This window comes from Oryzias latipes, chromosome 8 (genome assembly GCF_053564925.1).
Source record: "Oryzias latipes strain Hd-rR chromosome 8, Olatipes_Hd-rR_3.1".
In the NCBI taxonomy this organism is placed as follows: domain Eukaryota; kingdom Metazoa; phylum Chordata; class Actinopteri; order Beloniformes; family Adrianichthyidae; genus Oryzias; species Oryzias latipes.
In genome coordinates this window covers 14,028,356-14,048,002 of record NC_136244.1, presented here as the reverse complement: position 1 = coordinate 14,048,002, position 19,647 = coordinate 14,028,356, and the positions used below count along the sequence as shown (strand labels likewise).

At 37.0% G+C, this 19,647-nt stretch overlaps 1 protein-coding gene across 4 annotated transcripts in view; it reads right to left on the bottom strand.

Moving 5' to 3' along the window:
* Positions 1 to 19,647, bottom strand: part of cacna1ia (calcium voltage-gated channel subunit alpha1 Ia) — a 213,327-nt gene that overhangs the window by 41,886 nt on the left and 151,794 nt on the right. For all 4 annotated transcript variants that reach the window (XM_023957619.2, XM_078951512.1, XM_078951513.1 and 1 more), the window contains exons 21-31: positions 18,731 to 18,909; positions 16,075 to 16,201; positions 15,317 to 15,442; positions 15,119 to 15,208; positions 14,761 to 14,953; positions 13,780 to 13,931; positions 12,878 to 12,987; positions 10,770 to 10,903; positions 10,517 to 10,587; positions 1,931 to 2,009; positions 343 to 464 (exon numbers count right to left, since the gene is read on the bottom strand). In XM_023957619.2, the coding sequence (XP_023813387.2) occupies positions 343 to 464; positions 1,931 to 2,009; positions 10,517 to 10,587; positions 10,770 to 10,903; positions 12,878 to 12,987; positions 13,780 to 13,931; positions 14,761 to 14,953; positions 15,119 to 15,208; positions 15,317 to 15,442; positions 16,075 to 16,201; positions 18,731 to 18,909 (1,383 nt within the window). The remainder of the gene's footprint in view (positions 1 to 342; positions 465 to 1,930; positions 2,010 to 10,516; positions 10,588 to 10,769; positions 10,904 to 12,877; positions 12,988 to 13,779; positions 13,932 to 14,760; positions 14,954 to 15,118; positions 15,209 to 15,316; positions 15,443 to 16,074; positions 16,202 to 18,730; positions 18,910 to 19,647) is intronic.

The window sequence follows — 19,647 nt, the reverse complement described above, 5'->3', positions numbered from 1 at the left end:
GTAGTAAGTTCATTTTCTAAAATAGCTAAGATTTACTCAGAGGGGTGGCATCTGCTGCACGCTGGCTTACTTCACATTCTGCTGTCATGTGCACTGCATGGACTGAGCGCGTGTCGGCCCCCTCTAACATTATCCGTATTGCTTTTACAGCACATAAGGGAGACGGCACAGGTTCAAGTGGATAAAAGTTCAAGGGAAATTAATATTTTATGGGCTAGAAATTCACCTCAGAGGTGGTATGGATGATTGAGGGAAACAGGTCGTACAAAAACACGTAATCTTGTGAAGCTAATTCGATTCGAATAAACTCTATTACTCAACAAGATTGTCACCGGTTTGTACCTTCATAATGCCGTTCCAGTTGTCGCCCGTGGAGACTTGAAACAAGGTAAGAAACGCCATGCCAAAGTTCTCGAAGGTCGCGTGACGACTCATTCCTTCGCACGGATAGTCTTCGTTGCAAACTGAGTGTGAGAGTAAGTTTGGTTGATGGAGCAAAATAAAGAGAAACAAGGGTTAAATGTGGGAGGAAAAAGGGAAGAAAGAAGGCAGAGAAGGAGAGATAGTAGGGAAAAAAAAGTGATTTTTTGTAATTTTTTTTTTGGAAGAATCACTTGTCATTTTGTTGAGAAACAAGCACTGTTTCTGTACGGGAGCAGCTTGGATTAGCAGCAAGTCTCACTAGTGCAGAAACAGCCTGTTAGCAAATCAATAGCAATGTGATCAAAGATTGTGTTTGTTGTACAGCTTCTATGTGGAGATAATTTGCAGAATAGCATCAAGAATGCAACAGTAGAATTAGCCACTAATCCTCTCCCCATGCCAGCAGCTGCAGCTGCGCCACACAAGGGAAATATGACAGTTTGGAACAAAGACCTTCCACCTTGAATGTGGATATTTTGGGAAATGCATATGTTCCAGAGTGGTGGATATACTCCTTAATGGTTGTCTGGTATAGCTGTGGAGCAAGTCATTTGAGGTGAGAGGAAAGATGGATATATAATGATTTTATGAACATGTACCCACAAGAGTGGAAGCCCTTTCAGATATTTTTTTTTTCTCTAAAGTAATGGGTTATAAATGTGGAGGGGGAATGAGACTAATTGCATTTTGTAATAAATAAATGAGAGCGGTGACCAAACTGAGATGAATTTCATTATGAACTGCTGCAGCTACCGCGTTATTTTACTCCAGATAAATGAGAGAAAAATGCTGGAAGGGGTTTTGTTTTTCTGATCAAATGTTCTACAACACATAATCTGACACACTGCATATTGAAAATACAACTTTAGGAAGAGACAATTTAAACAAAGAGGTTTATTTATATGCTTTTAATATTTTTACACCTACATTTAATCATATTAAGAAAAACTAAATTGACAAATAAAAGATTGTTCATCAGGTTTATCAGTAAATGTTAGAAAAATAGCAAAAAAGTAGTGTGTATGTAATTTTCTGAATGTGTTGCATTATGGGTGGAGCCAAAAGTTAGAAATTAGAAAACTGAAAATGGGAAAAACAAGTATGTTAAAATGAAAAAATGTATTGCCCTGTGAAGCATTTTCAGATATAAAATTTCAATATATTATTTCAGGTGAAAACTCATGAAAGGAAGTGATTTTTTGTAAAAACTAGAAATAAATTGGCCAATTTAACAAAAATATAATGAGTAATAATTATAATTTGAAGTGTTTAGTATAGTATTTATATGTATTAAAAAATAGAATAATAAATAAATAAGTACAAATTGAGTAACCTGTTTTTTCAAAGGATTTCATCATCTGCAAAGAATCAGTGTTTTTACGTTTTATTAGCATATAACTTAAAACTTAGAGCAACGTGAGTTGATTGATGTTAGATAGGGTTTATGTAACTTTATGTTAAGGTTGTTTACATGTTTTCTAATCAAGACGAGGTTTTAGGAACTCACCAAGTTCTCCAAAAAGCTCTACTCCTAAGGCGGCGTAGATGAAAAACAGCAGCATGAAGAGCAGGCCCAGGTTACCCACCTGAAAAACATCCACAGATAGAGAGCCTCATCAGAATCTTGTCTTGAACCGTTTGGCAGTTCTCAAGCAGGAGTTTTGAATGTTTTCCTCAGGTTTAAATAAATCAGCATTAAGTGTTTTTAACATTTTATTATCTAATATCTGGGTTTTTTTAGGAAGCAGCTGCAAAAACAAAAGCAGAATAAAGATGAGCAATGACAGCATTTTGAGCTCATATATATCTTATCTTAATGTTATCTTTCAATTTTTCATCTTATCTATTTTATTATGGAAAGCACTTTTTAGATGCTTATTGACAGGAAAAGTGCTTTACAATTAATGTTGAATTTGAATATAATAAATTGAAATGTAAAGAAAAATTCAAATTTTCTCTTATTTCTAATAATGGCAGTGACAGAGTTGCAATCTTTTTTTTTACATTTTTTATGAAGTGTGAATGATTGCCCAGCAGAAAGATTCTTTTTCTGTAAAAAAAACATGAAATTTTGGGTATTACAGCATCATGTTTGTCTCACTGCTTGGGTTAGTCGATCGCAACACATCATCCTCTGAGTTTTTAGTAAATGAACCCCAGACACTCTCATTTTTGTTGTTGTAATTTTTGGGTTCAGCATTTTGGAACGTGAATCAATTCCAGCACAAAACAGCCTTTTGTTGACATAACGTAATGAGATGATGATGCTGTGCGGCAAACATGAGGTGCACATTGTAATCCTATTACAGGGACATCAAACTCTGAAAATGGCAGTGACCCACAGATAATGATAATGGGCTTTTCTCATGGTTAGTTGTTATTTTTGTTCCTGGGGGAGGTCTCAGGACTTCTCCCAGTGAAACCTTCTTTTGATTTAATTTGTGATATCTATGTTTAAAGTTTGGAATTCATTTTTTTTAAACAAAAAGTGAAATTAAAAAGATCAACACTTAAAAATGCAAATATTCTATTCAAACTACACATGATTAGAATCAATTATCAACACTAATGTACCTAATTCCCTACCCATTTTTCTTATTTCACTTTCTTTGAATTAGAGAGTTCATTTACTTAAGCTTGTGCCAATGGACAGTAGTGCAGTGGATGCCACAGTCAGCAGAAAGCAGATACTGTAAAAGTTACAAATACTTTGAGGTATAGTTAACCCTTATACATTTATAACATTAAAAGAAAAAGAAATCATTTTTAAATTTTCCATTTTATTAATTTTATGTCATTTTATTTATTGAGCTGTTTTTCAAAAAACCCAAGCACAAAACAATCTATTTTCTTTAATTGTCTGAGATGCTTGTTTCTTCTTGAAATATTATTAAAAATTCCACCTTTGGATCTAAAGAGTTTAGGATTTCTTTAGAAAAATCTAAAGAGATTGTAAATTCAAGCCAAAAAAAACTATCATATTCGAAAATGTAAGAATAGACGACAAAAAGAGCTCCTGATTGCTTTAAATGTAAAAGTTTGTCTGTAAAACATGGATGTTTCATGGATGATACCATCTAACTCCAAGATAAAATGTTATATTTATGTTTTTACATGAAAGAAAAAGTTGTAAAAAAAGGTTTCAGGCAACTGAAAAAAAAATGCTGTATACAAGGAATGATTTCGTTCCTTTTATCAATCATCTAAACACATCTTTTAGGTACACTCCGTTTTTTTTAAAGAACTCTGCTGTTAGGTTTTTCCAAACCTTTTTGAGAACTAATCACAGATATTATCTAGAAGTTTTTACATCCTTCTGTCTCTCCAAGTATTTCAAGACACAGTCACTGTTGAGGTCAGGACTGCGGGGACCATGCATTAGCTCTAGTACATCCTGTTCCGTTTTAGATTAATTTTGGCGCCAGTCATTTGCCTCTCTGATGCATGATGGGTAAGTATCTGCCAGTATTTCTCAGCATGAGAATGCCATGCATCCTGACTTAATTCCAACTCCATTTGCAGAAATGAAGCCCCAAATGTTCAACGAACCTCCACCATGCTACACCTCTCCAGTCCTTCAATGAACAAGCTGCCTTCTGCTACAAACACATTTCAAATTTGAGTTTAGCTGTTCCTCACAAGCTTCCACACACAGTGTTGCCAGATTGGGCAGTTTGCCGCCCAATTGGTTGGTGTTAGTTCTGAATTTGCGGGCAAAAATGGCTTTAGGCAGGTTGACATAATTTCGGCGGGTTTGGGGTCTGTTTGGAGGTTTTTATTCCTCATCAAAATACTTTTCAACCAGGGGAGTGCAGTCAGGGGAGGCACGTGGGACAGTATCACACACTCTTTATCCTCCCTATCATGAGCCACTAAAAAAAATTAAATATGTGTCCACTAATCTGTCTAAAAACAAAAGACAATGTGTAATTTTAATCCCTATTTTACCTAAAATATGTGTATTTTGCATATTCCCTGTTCACGTATTGCGCAGACAAGGTGAAGCAGCACAAAGAGCGCAGCCTCATATAAACTGGGTTGAATTTTGGCCTTTAGTTTACTCAGCGCATTCTGATAATATATTGCTTTATTATTTTTTCATGCATTGTTGGCATTTTGTATTACATGTCCTCACTTACCATTTAGGAGTTAATATATTTCACACTTGTCTAACGTTAGTTTAGTGTTCTGATCCGACATGAAGCTGCTCCAAAAAGACGTGGAATGAGGAAAACTAAGGTGCTTTTTGTGATAAAGAAACAGTAGATCTGTTGTTCATAAATGTATAAATATTTTTGAAAGGATTTTTACTGTTGGTGTTGCACATAATTAGAAAAACACCAAAAAGTTTTTGAAGTAGTCTCAGGTGATATTTGAGTTTGTTTTAAATGTTTTATTGATACGCTACTTAAAAAAATATATTAACAAAGGATTTTAAAAATCCAATCGGTCTTTAATACAATTCACAAGGACATTTGCTTAAATTTTATTTCACTTGAATACACAAAAAATAAAAAGGCAGGAAACATTTTTACTTTTGATGATGATAGTAAGTTACCAATAGGCTTTTGTTTTTGTTTTCCTTTACTTATTGTTTTCCTAGGCTATGTCTATCCTAGGCTATGTCTAAATTCCCATAATCCCTAACTACTAAAAACTATTTAGTGCGGGACTTTATTTAGTGCCCTGGATTTTGAAAGCAATTCGGACACCATGCTCACTTCTTTTTGTTTTATAATGGCGAATATTACGTTATAAACTTCACAAAGTGAAAATCCAATTGATATGAGCGTTTTGCGACAACTATATATGAATCCACTGTGTTCTGAAGATACAAACATTGATGGTTTATAAAAAAAAATATACAGAAACACATTTTTTTGCAAAAATTGTTCAAACGCAATTTATTGTGGTCTATATTCGCCGATCTAGTGAGCATGGATGCGCACTCGGTTTTCACAGAGACTTCTGGGAAATTTCTAGGGCACTCGATTACGGAATTGTAGATTCGGACAGCAAAATGGTGAATACATTATATAGTGCACTATGCAGTGATTAGTGAAGGAATTTGGATACAACTGTTACAGTTATATAATTATCATTTGCTTGCACACTATAATCTCCATAATATGATTGTCTCATTTCTATCTTTCAGTAAGAAAACAATGACCTGAAAAGTTCTGATTATACGAGAATATGATGTTCTTGTTGTTTCTGATTAAATGACCCACATTCCTGTCTGCAACCTTCAGTTTTCAATAAAAGAAGGCTCCATGCACTAGGATGGCAGAACTCCTCTGTGACAGTTCACGCTGTCACAGACCGATTCTCCTTCTGCAGAAGTCTAGCAAAAGTTCTCATCTCCTGTGTGGTTCTTCTCTTTATTAAGGAAAAAGTCAGAACCCTGACAACAACCTTAGTGTTTTTAATATTTACAAAAAAGGTTGGAGGGACTCACATCTGATCTGTGGTCATTAACGAAGTTTGATGGGAGTTTTCCTCTGACTAGCAGCAAAATTGTTGACTTAATGTCATTAAAAATGTCTCAAAGTTGGACTTTCAACCATAATGGCAAGTAACAAATAAAGGATGAGTATTTCTGCTAATTTTAGCTACTTAATCACTGATTACATTTTGGAGCGTTATTTTGTGTTTCCTGGCGGTTTTTAGATGACTTTTAGACTTCTGGAAAACTGTGACTCTATATGGCAACACAGCCTACACAACTGTTTGAGTTTCTGTTTGAGTTCAGGACTGGGTTTCAACCCTCGTGCAACTTTTTTTAAATCTTTTTTTTCTTGTAACATTTATGATCATAAGCATCTGTTTATAATATGTTGACATTTATAATCTTACAAAGCCCTTTTCTGTTTGAAATAGTCCCTTTAAGAAGTTGTGCTGATTTGAAAGCACAAAGGTAGTAACACCAAATTTTAACTTGATTCCAACTTTATTTTGTTTGCTTGCATTTTCCTTTGTAAAACAGTAAAAATAAACAATAATTATTACGTTTTTATTATTCTATATCTTCGATTCTACTCTGATATTTTCTACTTCATCCTTATATGCTATATGTTGCCGTTAATTATAAGTGGCTTGCTTCAGCCATTTCATCACTACGCAGGAGCAGAATGAGTACAATATTTTCTCATTTCACACTTTCTCGAAAAGATGGGCTATGAAAATGTCTTTTAATATCACAAAGTCTTATAGGCAATAGGAGTTTTAATAATTAAAATTGGTATTAGGTCATCACCAAGTCCCAACAGGACCCATTAACTTCTTACCGGGGTGTAGAAGCTCTACAGTTTTCAGAATGTGCTCTATCTTTATTACTTATTATTCTGACAGACATCCGTCCCTGTGTGCCACAGAAACTTTCAGTCTCATTCTCTCACACTGAGCATGCGGCGGTTTTGTTCGTCCACATCCGAAAGGCCTTTTTAGAAATGCTGTCCACGGTATTTCATGTGGTGTAATAAAATAGAACGGGCAGCTCGCCATTTCATCATAACTGTGAAATATGGTGCAATAATGCCGGATTAAAAGTGTCAGCAGGTGAAGGTCTTTTGTTCACATTCTTTCAATATCTACACATGTGCAGATTTACCCAGAGACCCAGCTTGACTTTCAATTAGTAAAAAGACTCTATTTGATTAGGGACTGACCAACAGAAACCTGGAGCAATCACATTCAAAACTCTCTTTTTAACATCTGTTTTGTTTCTTGAACTTTATTGGTGGTCACTGGGTCAGAAGGGACATTATATTTGCACATGTTAAGCAGTTTTTGCTCCGTGTCTTTCTGTTTGGGGAGAGTATTTTTTCACTTCAGGATTTGTTTGACGGTTTCAAGAATGTTTTTTCTTTGCATATGAGATTTCCTGTGGAGCAGATATACAGATAGAAAAACAGGAAGTGGAAAAAAGGGAAGAAACTAAAAAACCTAAATTGACAATTATTCATAGATCTTAGAAGGGAATGTCTTATCAAATGGCCAGAAACCTCAAACCACCATATTTTTTGGGGGTTATTAAAGTCAGGGGGCTCCGGCTTAGCGCTTGGAGGAAAAAAAAAGAAAACGGGCCATTATTGTTTTTTTTATTGTCTCCTATATCACAGGGTTTGGAACGGCCTGCAACCAGCAAATCAGCGCCCCCTGCAGCTGCGTGCACTCCTGTCACGCCCAGCTGCATGCTCAGCCAACAGGAGCGCGTATAGCGTGTAGACAGAATTAGTCCACAACTGTGTGGAAAACACCACTCTACAATCAGTTCACCAATTTGAGACAAACAGGGCAAGCTTCTCACAACAGAAGCAGAACAAGACGCACGCTGCGCTGAACATTTTCAGGAAGTTTTGATCAGAGGTTCACCACCAAAAGGAACAGATAATCCAGAAGGAGAGACAGACTTGGACATCAACACTGACCCACCAACAAAGGAGGAAATTGTTTCAGTCATCAAGTCACTGAAAAGCAATAAAGCATCAGGTCATGACAATTTGAATGCAAAGCTGTTTAAGACCGACCCAGAGTCAGCAACAGAACCATTTTTCAAGACCGTTTGGACATCAGCAAGCATACCAGAAGAATGGGCTAAAGGTATAATTATCAAAGTTTCAAATAAGGGCACACTCAGCAACTGTAACAACTGGCACAGTATCACCCTTTCTGTTTATCCCGAGCAAGATCCTGGCCAATAATCATCAAGAGGTTATCGGAAACTGCAAATGTCACACTAGAAAGGTACAAACTGGTTTTAAAAAAAAGGGAGGAGATGCACAGAACAGATTTTTGATCTGAGAAACATCGTAGAACAGAGTGCTGAATGGCAGCAACAGCTCTTCGTTAACTTCATAGACTTTGAAAAAGCTTCTGACAGTGTGCACAGAGACAGCTTGTGGCGAATCTTGAGTGCTTATGGAGTACCAACCCACATGATACAACTGATTAGAAGCTTCTTTAACAACTACAGATGCTATGTGGGAAGAATTGACATCTGGTTTGAAGTGAAAACTGGAGTCTGTCAAGGCTGTGTGATGTCAGCTCGTCTCTTCAACCCTGTGATAGACTGGGTGATGCGGTGCACGACTGAAGCTGGACCAACTGGCATTAGATGGACATTCTTTTCCACCCTCGAGGATCTCGACTTTCCTGATGAACTGTCACTGCTCTCTCATATTCACTGACACATGCAGGACAAGACTGACCGGTTGAGCGGATTTTGATCAATTCGGTCTCAAAATCAACCCAAAAAAGTCAGAGATCTTGACCTTGAATGCTACATCACAGTAATAAGGACATACAGAACAGGATTAACAAAGCAAGATTTTCATCAGCATGAACAATATTTGGAAGTCATCACAGTACAGCACCAAGACCAAACTGATATTCTTTAACAGCTGTGTTCTGTCAGTGTTACTGTACGGAGCAGGGTGCTGGAGAATTACACAGCAAGACTTGACAAAACGCTCTATCTTCCACACCAGAAATTTGAGGAGGATATTGAGAATTTTCAGGCCACAAGAGATCTCCAATCTATTGTCCTGCAGCAATCAAGAAGACATGTCAACAATTATCTTCAAAAGACGCTGGATATGGATTGGACATGTACTCAAGAGTCAAGAAAACACGATCATAAAGACAGCACTACACTGGGCACCGGATGGAAAAAGAAAAAGAGGACAGCCGAAGATCACCTGGCACAGAACAGTAGAAGCTGAGCTGAAGGAATTTGGACACACATGGGGAACCACACCTTGGCCCGCGACCATCAGAAATGGAAAGATTTTGTTGCTTCCCTAAGCAACAAAATTAGGTCATACATGAAGGCGTGTATGTAGTCTGCATGTATGAAGCTTATTTTGAAAACAGCAACCATGAGATGATTTTCATTCTTTGAACTAGAGATCGATATATTATGTATTATATAGTGTTTGACGTGTTGGACGAACAAAATTCAGTTGTGACTCTAATGGGGTGGGGCGTCACTTGGGGAGGGTCTCGCCTGGGGAGTAATTCAGTATAGAACCACAACTGGTCTCACCTATTTAAAAATAGTAATAATATAAAAAATTCACAGAAACATCATCTCCGTACGATCTTATTGAGGGGTCTACAATCTTGTTATTTTGTGCAGACCACCTGCACGCCTCATACAGGTTTGCCCACAGACTGTAGGGCAGTTGTGACTAAGGCATAACTTTAAGCACTGACTCCAAAGTGTACAGAGTAGAGTTTTCCCATCGATTGTTTGGCTAAAAGAAGCTGAGCCCTCTGTATTTTGCTGGTTCCAGTTGAGCTGTCAGTCTTTGTAACCAGCAGCAAACGCAATGCGGTGAGTCAGAAGCAATCCTTCTCTCTTCTCCTGGCTGCACAGTGTGCTGTTTCAGAGGTGAGTCAGCTACAGGGCAGCAGCTCTCTGCATTAGGGGGCTGCAGCATGAGTTCAGCACAAATGGAAAAACCAAAACGGATCCAGTTGGAAAATTGTGGTTTTGGTTTCAAACTTAGTAAATAACTTTCCAAAAGATTAAGTAACGACTAAAGACTTAAACCCTCCATGACATTTTGACAAGATCTGACAGACATAAAAGGAACTTTGGTGCATTACTTTCTGGACTGATATAGTGATAAAAGCAACGTACCATTTCTGGATTAAAAGACACTTTACATTTATTTCAGGGATTGTACTTTTTGTTTTACCTTGTAATTTATTTGATGTATTCCATGCTTCGATTGTATGCCCTGTCACACATTTTTAATAAAGACATACTAATTGGGTAAAGTCTTGATTTTTGTCTAAAGCGGATACACAACATCCTTTTCATCCAACGGGCTTTTATTGGGAGTCTAAATGCGTCAAGCTGAAATGTAAAAATAAGACAGTCTCTGCACCATCTGACTATGAGGATGTGCATGTAGATTCAGTCTTTGATTAGTCTTCTGTCAGAGTCATCTAAAGGCCAGCAGAAATTACAGCAATCATATCCTCCCATCTCCCCCTTCTCCTGAGTATTGACTGACGCTGGTCAACTTTTTCTTTGGGAGAGGGGGGTCTGTATGTGTGAGAGTAACAGAGGGGGCAGTTTTACCTGAGGCAGGGCTTGGACTACTGTATCCAGCAGCGCTCTCATTCCTGTTGCCATCTTCAGTAGCTTCAGTACTATGCGACCATGAAAAAACAGAGGTGGGCGTGGTTAACTTTCATGCAAAACCATGAAACCAGTAAATAATTGACGATTTTTGACACACCTACTGTTAGCATTCAATACTTCAACAACACCAATCAATCATTGCTGTTTGAGACATACAGAAAAGGACATGTGAACATTTCCCAATGTGTACCTCGAGCTATTCTCAGGACCCTCATGATCCTGATGATAGTGGGGTTGATGGGCAGGGCAGCACTGATCTCAATCTCCTCCAGTGTGATCCCCATCACTGACAGGAGCACGATGGCCAGATCCAGCTGGTTCCACCTAGCACAGACCCAGTAGACTCAAGAACCCCAAACATTGCACAACAAATGTTGACATCTATGCCAACTTATTAGCCCGTTTCCAATGCAAAATTGTGCATAAAAATGATATGCAATATGTACAATTAGGACTTTTTTGGGTTGTGGGTGTATTAAGGAGGAATGGAGCAGGCAGGTTGTGGCCAGCCCAGCGTATTTTCTATGTCACAAATACAATCTTTTTCAAACTGCATTTGTTTGTCTGCTCCTGATTCACAATGGGTTTGAATTATGAAATATTCATTACTGTAATTTTTGGCTTGATTTTCTTTTTATATGTCCTCCAAAATGCCACAACAATATGATAAAAACACTAAAAACACGATTATAATGGGAGTGGGTGTTCAAATATAGGTAAATAAATCACCACCTAAACCTTTAGGAAAAGGTTAAATGAGAAATAATTTCTCTTGAACATCAGGTTTTCTTGATTGCCTAGGTCAGACGAACGCATTTGTAAAATAAGAAGATAACTTAAGTTTGGAAATGTAAAGCAGAGACGGAAATTCAGCAGAAAAGTCTTGAATTAAAAACTATAAAATATGAATAAGTAGATTCGTGAAAAATGTGTTTTTGCAAGAACTAAACATTTCCAGCAAAGATGTAGAGTTCTGCCTTGAAATGTAATAGCAAGGACTGACATAGCAGACTGATAACCATACAGAGGAAATTATTACTTATGATTATTGGTTCTAAGGGTTCTCTAATGTACTAAATCATAAGATACTCTGAATTTACCCCAATCTGCTCACACATACTGTTATGGTCTTTATTAAACGCGTGATAAAATGGTGTAGTAAGTCAAGAGTCGTGTGAGTTCATTATGATGTCAATCCCAAAATGGGAAGAGGTTGTGCATGAGGTGTAGCTTAATTTTTTGTAGAATAGATAACTTTTATTTTAAAAAAATAACAACCATGTAAGGAAGACCATAATACAAAACAAAATTTTGTAAAATTGACTAATTTTGGTCATAAAATAAATACATAAAAACAAGGACGGTGATTGCTAAAGAGAGAACAATTCTTTAACAGCCTCCATATTTAGTGCTTTTTAGAAATGCAGAACCCATTACCGTATCAAAAATGTCCAAAGGCTATCTCAGGCCTTATAGCACATCTCATAATCCGGGATGGCATTAAAGCTGTTGCTCCTCTTTCTATTTTTATTGATCAAAGCAAAATGTGGATTTGTGCAGCAACACTTTGAACTAAATAAGTGTTTTTTGTGGCACAATTACATGCTGTTCAGTCAGGAGATTAAAGCCTGTGCCTAAAGCTCTGATCGGCACTTTAATGTTTAATACCTTTGTCGTCACAAGTGTGACAAACGACTGGAATGAACAGGAAGGAAAAAAAAGAGAAACATATTGTAGATTTTAAGATGCAAAATAAAATAAACATATAATAATCCAGATTATGTTTTTTCATTGGAAACAAAGAAGGGATATGCAGACTTCAGCATATAGAGCAACATTTGGGTTGATTTCTCACCAACCCAGTAGGAACCATAAAGTCATACTTCACCCTCTAGAAAAAGAAAACACTGCTTTATGTTATTGTTATTATTATGATGAAAGTAAATGAAGAATTGTGTTTTTGGCATGAATAAAACATAAGCATACGGACAAAATAGCCTAATTTCAAAATATAAAATAGTTCATAAATTTTGATGAAGGCTCACATGTCTACCTTTCAAAATAAAAGACACCATGTGTCACACAGGACCATCTCAATGCAGCAAATGTAGTAGTAGTAGGTAATGTGTTGTCAGCTGTGATTTAAAAGAAATGTTTATTTTACAGGTTTTGGTGCATCTTAGCCAGAAATTTGTAAATCAAAGTAACAAAACTTTAATCACAGCTAATAAAGTGACTCATACCATGTTTTTTTACTCTAACCAGAGATCTAGAAGGGTTAAAAGAATCACATGGTACCTGTCCTTGAAGAAGCGACGGAATCCAAACGCGATGAGTTTGAGTACAGCTTCCAGGACAAAAGTGGAGGTGAAGAAATAGTTGCAGTACTTGAGGGCGAGATCCAGGGACTGCAACGAAACAGGAGAAGATGTCGTGTTTCAATGCATGAAAGTGTTTGTATCTTTGATGAAGGACCATCAGCAGAGAGGGAACACAAAATCTTATAGAAGAAAATCAACTTTTCTAAGGCCGAATGACAGCATTCTGCTTTCAAAGCACCACAAATGTTTCCTGCAAATTTAAGCAGGATACTCCAATGTTGCACAGTGAAAAGCTCTAGATCTTTTTTGCTTGTCGAGGCTACATCAGTTCACTTGCTGTTTCCGCTTTTCATAAATAGAGCAAGGCTTTTTTTTTTTTCAAGTGGGAGGCTGCCAAATGTCAGGCCCAACAGCTGACAAATACAGCCAGGACCTGTGATATTTATCTGATACTCGGTCAGTTTGAGAAAGCTTGCTCCATATTAAAGGTCAAACGGCCATCTTATCTCAAGATAATCACTTTTTCACTCTTTCAGAAAAAATGCAATCAACCCTGAAGCTTTGTTTGCCACGCACGAATGAACAGATACATACAGCAAAAGAGCCATGTGACACTGGCCCTCGATAAATCAGAAGTGCAATCGCAGCACTTTTTAGTGGGACACGGTGACTCATCACACAGGCTGTGCGGCCGGGATAATACAGCCTCCTCACGGTATCTACGTGCCTTCAAAACGTTTATGATCAAGCAGACTCATACCGTGTTGCACAGAGAAAGACTTTCTGTTTTACCCATTGCAACAAAAGTTGGGCTTAGATCCTTAAAAAAAAAGAGCAAACCATAAATCTTTGCACACTCTAGAAATATTTGTCTCTTACATGAGGTTGATTGTAGTGCTCCAAGGACATCGTGATGACATTAATGCAAATGATGAAGGTGATGATGAGGTCCAGATAGTGGTTTGTGCAGAGTGTGTGGATCATCAGACGCATTTGGCCATAGCTGGCAAAGTAGGGAAGCTTCTGGGCCTCTGCAAAGAAAGAGTGGAGATTCTTCCAGTGAAGTGTATTCCAAACAGTCCATGTTCTGTGTCAGTGCAGATCTAAACAAATATTTACCCTTTTTAAAAAACAAAAAAAAACTACAACGCAATGTTCAACTGAGTTTGTAACCATGTGCCTGGAGTGCAGTGAGGTGTGGCCTAAAGACGCAGAAATGCACACAGACATTTATGACCCTGGTTTTGATTTTTAAACACGGCTATTTTAATACAAATTTTTATTTTAATTTATTCATGTACGTTTACAATGTAAGAAAAAACAAAATTATTCTCATCAACATATTTTGTTTTATTTTATCTTTGAAAATCCTTTTATTTTGCAGCATTTCCCCTTATGTTGGAATATCCATTTTTTTGTATTATTTCCATTACTATTAAAATTAAGTATATTCCATATTACCAGTGTTTTGTTGAGGAATATTAAAATATAATGTGAAATCAGAGGTAATCCCTGTTTGTTTTCAACACTAAAATCATTTCAGATCCTTTTCCTGAAAATGGTAGCAGATGCTCTATAAATTAAAAAGCTGAGACTGAAACAAAGTTCAAATTGAAACGTGTGTTGGTCCAATTATCAATACAGTGGAATTTGGTACTGCATCAAATCCATTAACTGTAAAAAAAACAACCTAAAAGAATTAAAAAACACAAATTGGATACAATTTCTGTAAAACATTTTTTCCACAATTATTTAAGTTTTTTCCTCCATATTTTCCTCTTCATTTTTAAATTTTAATGTTCTCTATCCTTTTATCTGATAGATATTTGATCACTGTCCTGTCTCGGTCGTTGCTCTTACTCCTCCTCTTCTTTTCCATGCGACGCTGACGCTTCTCCTCCCGCCTCTTGGCTTCTTCCACCTCTTGGTGTTGGCGGCACTTATGAAAGTTTTCCACCACCACCCCAACAAACATGTTGAGGACAAAAAAGCTAACGATGAGGAGGAAAGAGATGAAGTACAGCAGCATCCATGGATTGTTGTTGGTTATCGGCTGTCGTTGGAGGTTTTGGTTTTTGATGTAGTTTTACATGAGAGAAGGAAAAAAACAAATATGAAAAGAAACAGAAAGAACATTGGGTGGTTATTTTAATGCAAAGGAGAAAAAGTTTATTTGTGTCCAAAACATTTCCACTTTTTCATGTTTACGTTCACATACCTGTTGATCCACACCCACAGCATCCAGGCCGTGGTACATTATATTGACCCAGCCATCCTTGGAGGCCAGGACAAACAGAGACATCAGAGCCTGAAAAGCAGATGAACAAAACGTTTCATATAATTTTCTAGAACATACCGTAGTTAAAAAAAAAATCTTTTCTTGGGAAAAAAAAAAAAAATCATAACAGCAGCATACCTGTCCCAGATTGTCAAAGTTGTACTTATGGTGAACCCACTTGTAATTAGCTTGAAGACAGTCAGATTTGTTGGTGATGTTCTTGACATCAGGGCCAAGACAATAGAAGAACTTTCCTTTAAACAGCTGCCAGCAGAGAGCATAAAACAAACAAAAAATCTTGTTAGAGAAATCTTAGACACAGAAAAAGCAAGTGTAGGCTTCTCCAGTATGGTAAAAACTTTGTGGATCAGTGATGGGTCTTTAGCAATGAAGAGTTGAAAAATGCCGCTTTATTTTAGAGAGATAAAGCTTGAAGTGTTTGTGGGTTTTAAAAGGGATGAGACATAAGGCGGGCTGTTCAATTTCCAATAAAAAGTCTATGTAAATGTGCATATTTGTGCGTTTCGGGTTTCCACGTTCAAAACTATCATGTTCAAGTTTTTAAGTCTAATTTTTTGGCTCTACGTACAAAACACACTGAGCATTAGTTTAAACATAAACCAGGTAAAGTTTGACCAATCAGGGACTGGGATTTGGTGATGAAATATGGATGCCGTTCTTTTCAAGTAACAGAAGTTTCAACTGTTGGAAAGTTAACAAATAAGGTGAAATTAATAATTGCTGTTTATGTCCAGCCAGAATTATAGAAAAACCCTGGAGGAAGATTACCGTGATTTGCAGCACCTCAACATTTTACACTCTTTCAACATGCCCAGAGCTGTGTTTTAAACATGTAGCTTAAGTGTCATTGTGCGTATGTAACAGCTCTGCCGTACCTGTACTCCAAGAATCCCAAAAATGATGAAAAATGCACAGCAGATGAGAACAATGTTGCCAATGGGCTTCAGAGAAGTGATGAGCGTCTCCACCACCAACTTTAATCCTGGAGCTCTGCTGATCACTCTGAAGGGGACACATGGAGAGCAAGAAAAGTCATATTTAAGGGTAATTTTTTTAAATTAGACAATACATTTAATACAACAGCATTGTAAAAGAGTGATTCAAGTTGTAGAAGTTTCCTTAAACATGAGGGAAAGCATATATTCTGCAGAAAAATGTAAAACTATACTCTCAAGCACTGTGAGACACATGCATTTGATTGATTTCTCACGCTCTCCCGCCACACTTCTATTTCTCAGAAAAAAAAAGAACTCACAAATAATCAAACACCGGGAATTCTGGTAAAAGGCCTATCATAAACAAAAGTGGAAATTGTTTTTATTTTTTCTTTTCATTAATTTAGGTGATGTAAAATACAAGCAAATCTATTTGTGAAATGTAATTAAAAGGGTTTGATTTTCAAAAATCTTTTATTGTGAATAAAAAATTTCCAAGTAATAAATAAAATTTTGGGAACTAAATTAAATATTACCTGAGATTACTACAATAAATATTTGGTGTTTTTCTATTTGTGTATTAAAAGGAAATTTTATGCAACACCAACAGGAAAAATCCTCCCAAAAACTGCATCCATAAAACAAATGATGTATTAGTTTTATATTAATATCACAAAAAGCACAGTTGTTTTCCTGTCTCATTCTGTCTTTTCATCGCAGCTTTATGTCTGATCTGTACGCTGAATAAACGACAGACAAAAGCAAAATAAATGGTAAATACCTATATAGCGCTTTACTACAGTCTCAGTGCCATTCATCCATGCACACACACACACACCCCCACACACTCACACACCCACACACACATTCACACATCTGCCTAAAACTGGTGTCAACCTATAACCACAATGGTTGCAGCTGTATTTGCTTTTTAAATAAACTCCAGATGTTCTTTTAAATACTTTTGGGGATGTTGGAGTCCTGATGGCTTGCTGGATTTCATTCCAGGTTTTAGTGAACACAAAAAAGAAGGATTTCTGATTGTAGTAGGTCTTAAATGCTGGTAAAGGCAGGAGTCCATTTGTGGTGGATCTTAGTGGAGCATTCAGATCTGGGGTTGTGAGCCATTGAGTGCTGCTGAAGTGTGTCCATTTAAAACTTGATAGGACAGTTTGAGTCTGTGGCTTATTGCATATTTCTGACAGTGATAATACACAGCAATAGTGAATCAGCCATGGCAGCCTATAATGGCAATTATAGGCTCAATTGGTTCCCAAATTTTGGTTTTTGTAAGCGATCAAATAGGCAGACAATAAGATACAGTGGACATGATTGCATAAAGATATGTTTCAGAGACAAATGTGGTCTGTTTTTACTTGTAGCCTGCGCTGACATTGAACAGGAAATACACAAAATACAGTGATTTTGAGATCTTTTTAAGATCTATTAAATAAAAGTCATAGTCAGCCATCCCGTTTGTGATTGCTGAAATACAGAGATGAAAAAAGTTAACAGAAAAATTAATTTATTCATCTTCTAAACCCAATTTGTCCCTTTCTGGGTCACGAGGCTCCCTGAGCCTATCCCGGCCCATTGTGGACAAAGGCAGGAGACATCCTGGACAGGTCGCCAGTCTGTCAGAGACTGGGGACAGACTGGTGTTCCAAACAAATGGATCTTGTGCCTATTGAGTAGTGGAGGAAACACTGCACCAATGCTTTTCTTTACAAGGAAAAGTAAGTAAACTAAAATAGTTAAGAGCTTATTCCACTGTAAGTGATTTATTTCCCACAGGTTACACGAGCAAGATTGGACCAGAGACTCGTCACCACTGCAAAGCTGGTGATGTTTGGGTCCTGATGTACTGCTCCACTCAAATGTAAGTGGGCCTAAACAAAACCAAGGCTAAGAACAGTTTGGCCTTGAATGGAACTTTATCATCAATAATGACAATTAAAACAGCAGGCCTTGAGCCATGTTTCAAGTGGGAGCCATCCCCTGAAATTCTCAAAGCTTCAAAAACGGCCAAAGGCTGCTACTCTACAAGGGACAGAGTTTTTTGTTTTTATTTTTTTTTTCAAAATGCCTTGTGTCTTGTCTTAGTATGTAGTTTAGTTTGTCTCTCATGTTAATAAGGTAAATAATTTATTTGGGTTTCTCTTTAAAATTTCATTTTTTTCTCATAACTTTTTAATTAACTTTTCTTTTTTTTTGATTCATCTTATGACTTGCCGACGTATGGAGTGACTTCTTTTGCCCGGGTCTCAATCCAGGCTTTTACGAAAAGTCGGCAGCACTGATATATATGTTTTTACTGCTGATTTTTTAAATATAAATTGTTTAAATTAAATTGTATTGAAGCTTTGACTTCAATTCACATTTACTCTTAGGAAAACTCTCCACTTCTGACTTTGCTGTTTATTTTTCTTTAAAAAATTCTGACACTGAAGCCGGATGACCCATTGCCTCTTCTCCTTCTTTTTGCAACACAAACATTCACCAGAACTATTTCAATCATGTAAACTCAAATCTAAGCAAAGACGTACTGAGTGAGTGAGCGTGTTTCGGCAGAAATCAGATGAGCATGGGTGCATACCTGAGAGGCCGCAAAGTTCGGAGCAACCTGAGAACTCTGAGCACGCCCAGGATCTTGGCCCCTCCCGCCATGGACACAACTATATCAATCAATGACACAAAAACCAGGAATCCATCCAGAATGTTCCAGCTGCTCCGCAGGTACGCCTGTTCTCCGATATACAAACCCATGGAAACCACCTGAAGACAAAAAAACACAGCAGTCAAGTGAATATCGAATTCATTTCTGTGACTTTTTAACTTCATAAAACCCAAGACACTTAGTGGTTGTCTCAACTTTGGATGATAAAAGGCAAAAAAAAGGCTAAATTTGGCATCCTGTAGAATTAATGATGGCTGCCTATAGAAAATATATTGCATTTATAACTGAAAATCAACTCTGAGGTTTAAGATTCAAAGAGTGAATATGTGTGTGTGAACATCAAAATGAATGAGAGATTGGACAAACGTCTTAAAGAAATAAAAAAAAGGAGGCAGGATTTTTTTTGTTTGGTGCCTAATAAAAGGTAAACAAAAACCTCAAATGAACTGTTTTATATTAGAGATTTCAAATATTTACTAAATTAACTTATTATAGGCAGCAGTGTGGAAAAAAAAGGCATAACAGAAAATTGTAACATTTTTTATTTTACTATACGGGTGAGTGGTACCCATGTACTCATGTACAAACTCACAGGCCATGAATTATGGAACGGTGTCAGTTTCTTTACTTTTGTGTCTTGGTTCTCTGTTGTTCTGTCTTGGTTTGAGTTCACTTCCTGTTTTATTTTTGTAGCTTTTCCTGTTGTGGTGTTGTGGTTGTTGTTTCTAGTTTTACTGTGGTCCCTATCTGTCCTGATTGTGTTCACCTGTGTTTCGTCTTCTCTGTGTGTATTTAAGTCTTGTCTTTCCCTTCCTCCTGTGCTGCTCCATAGTCTG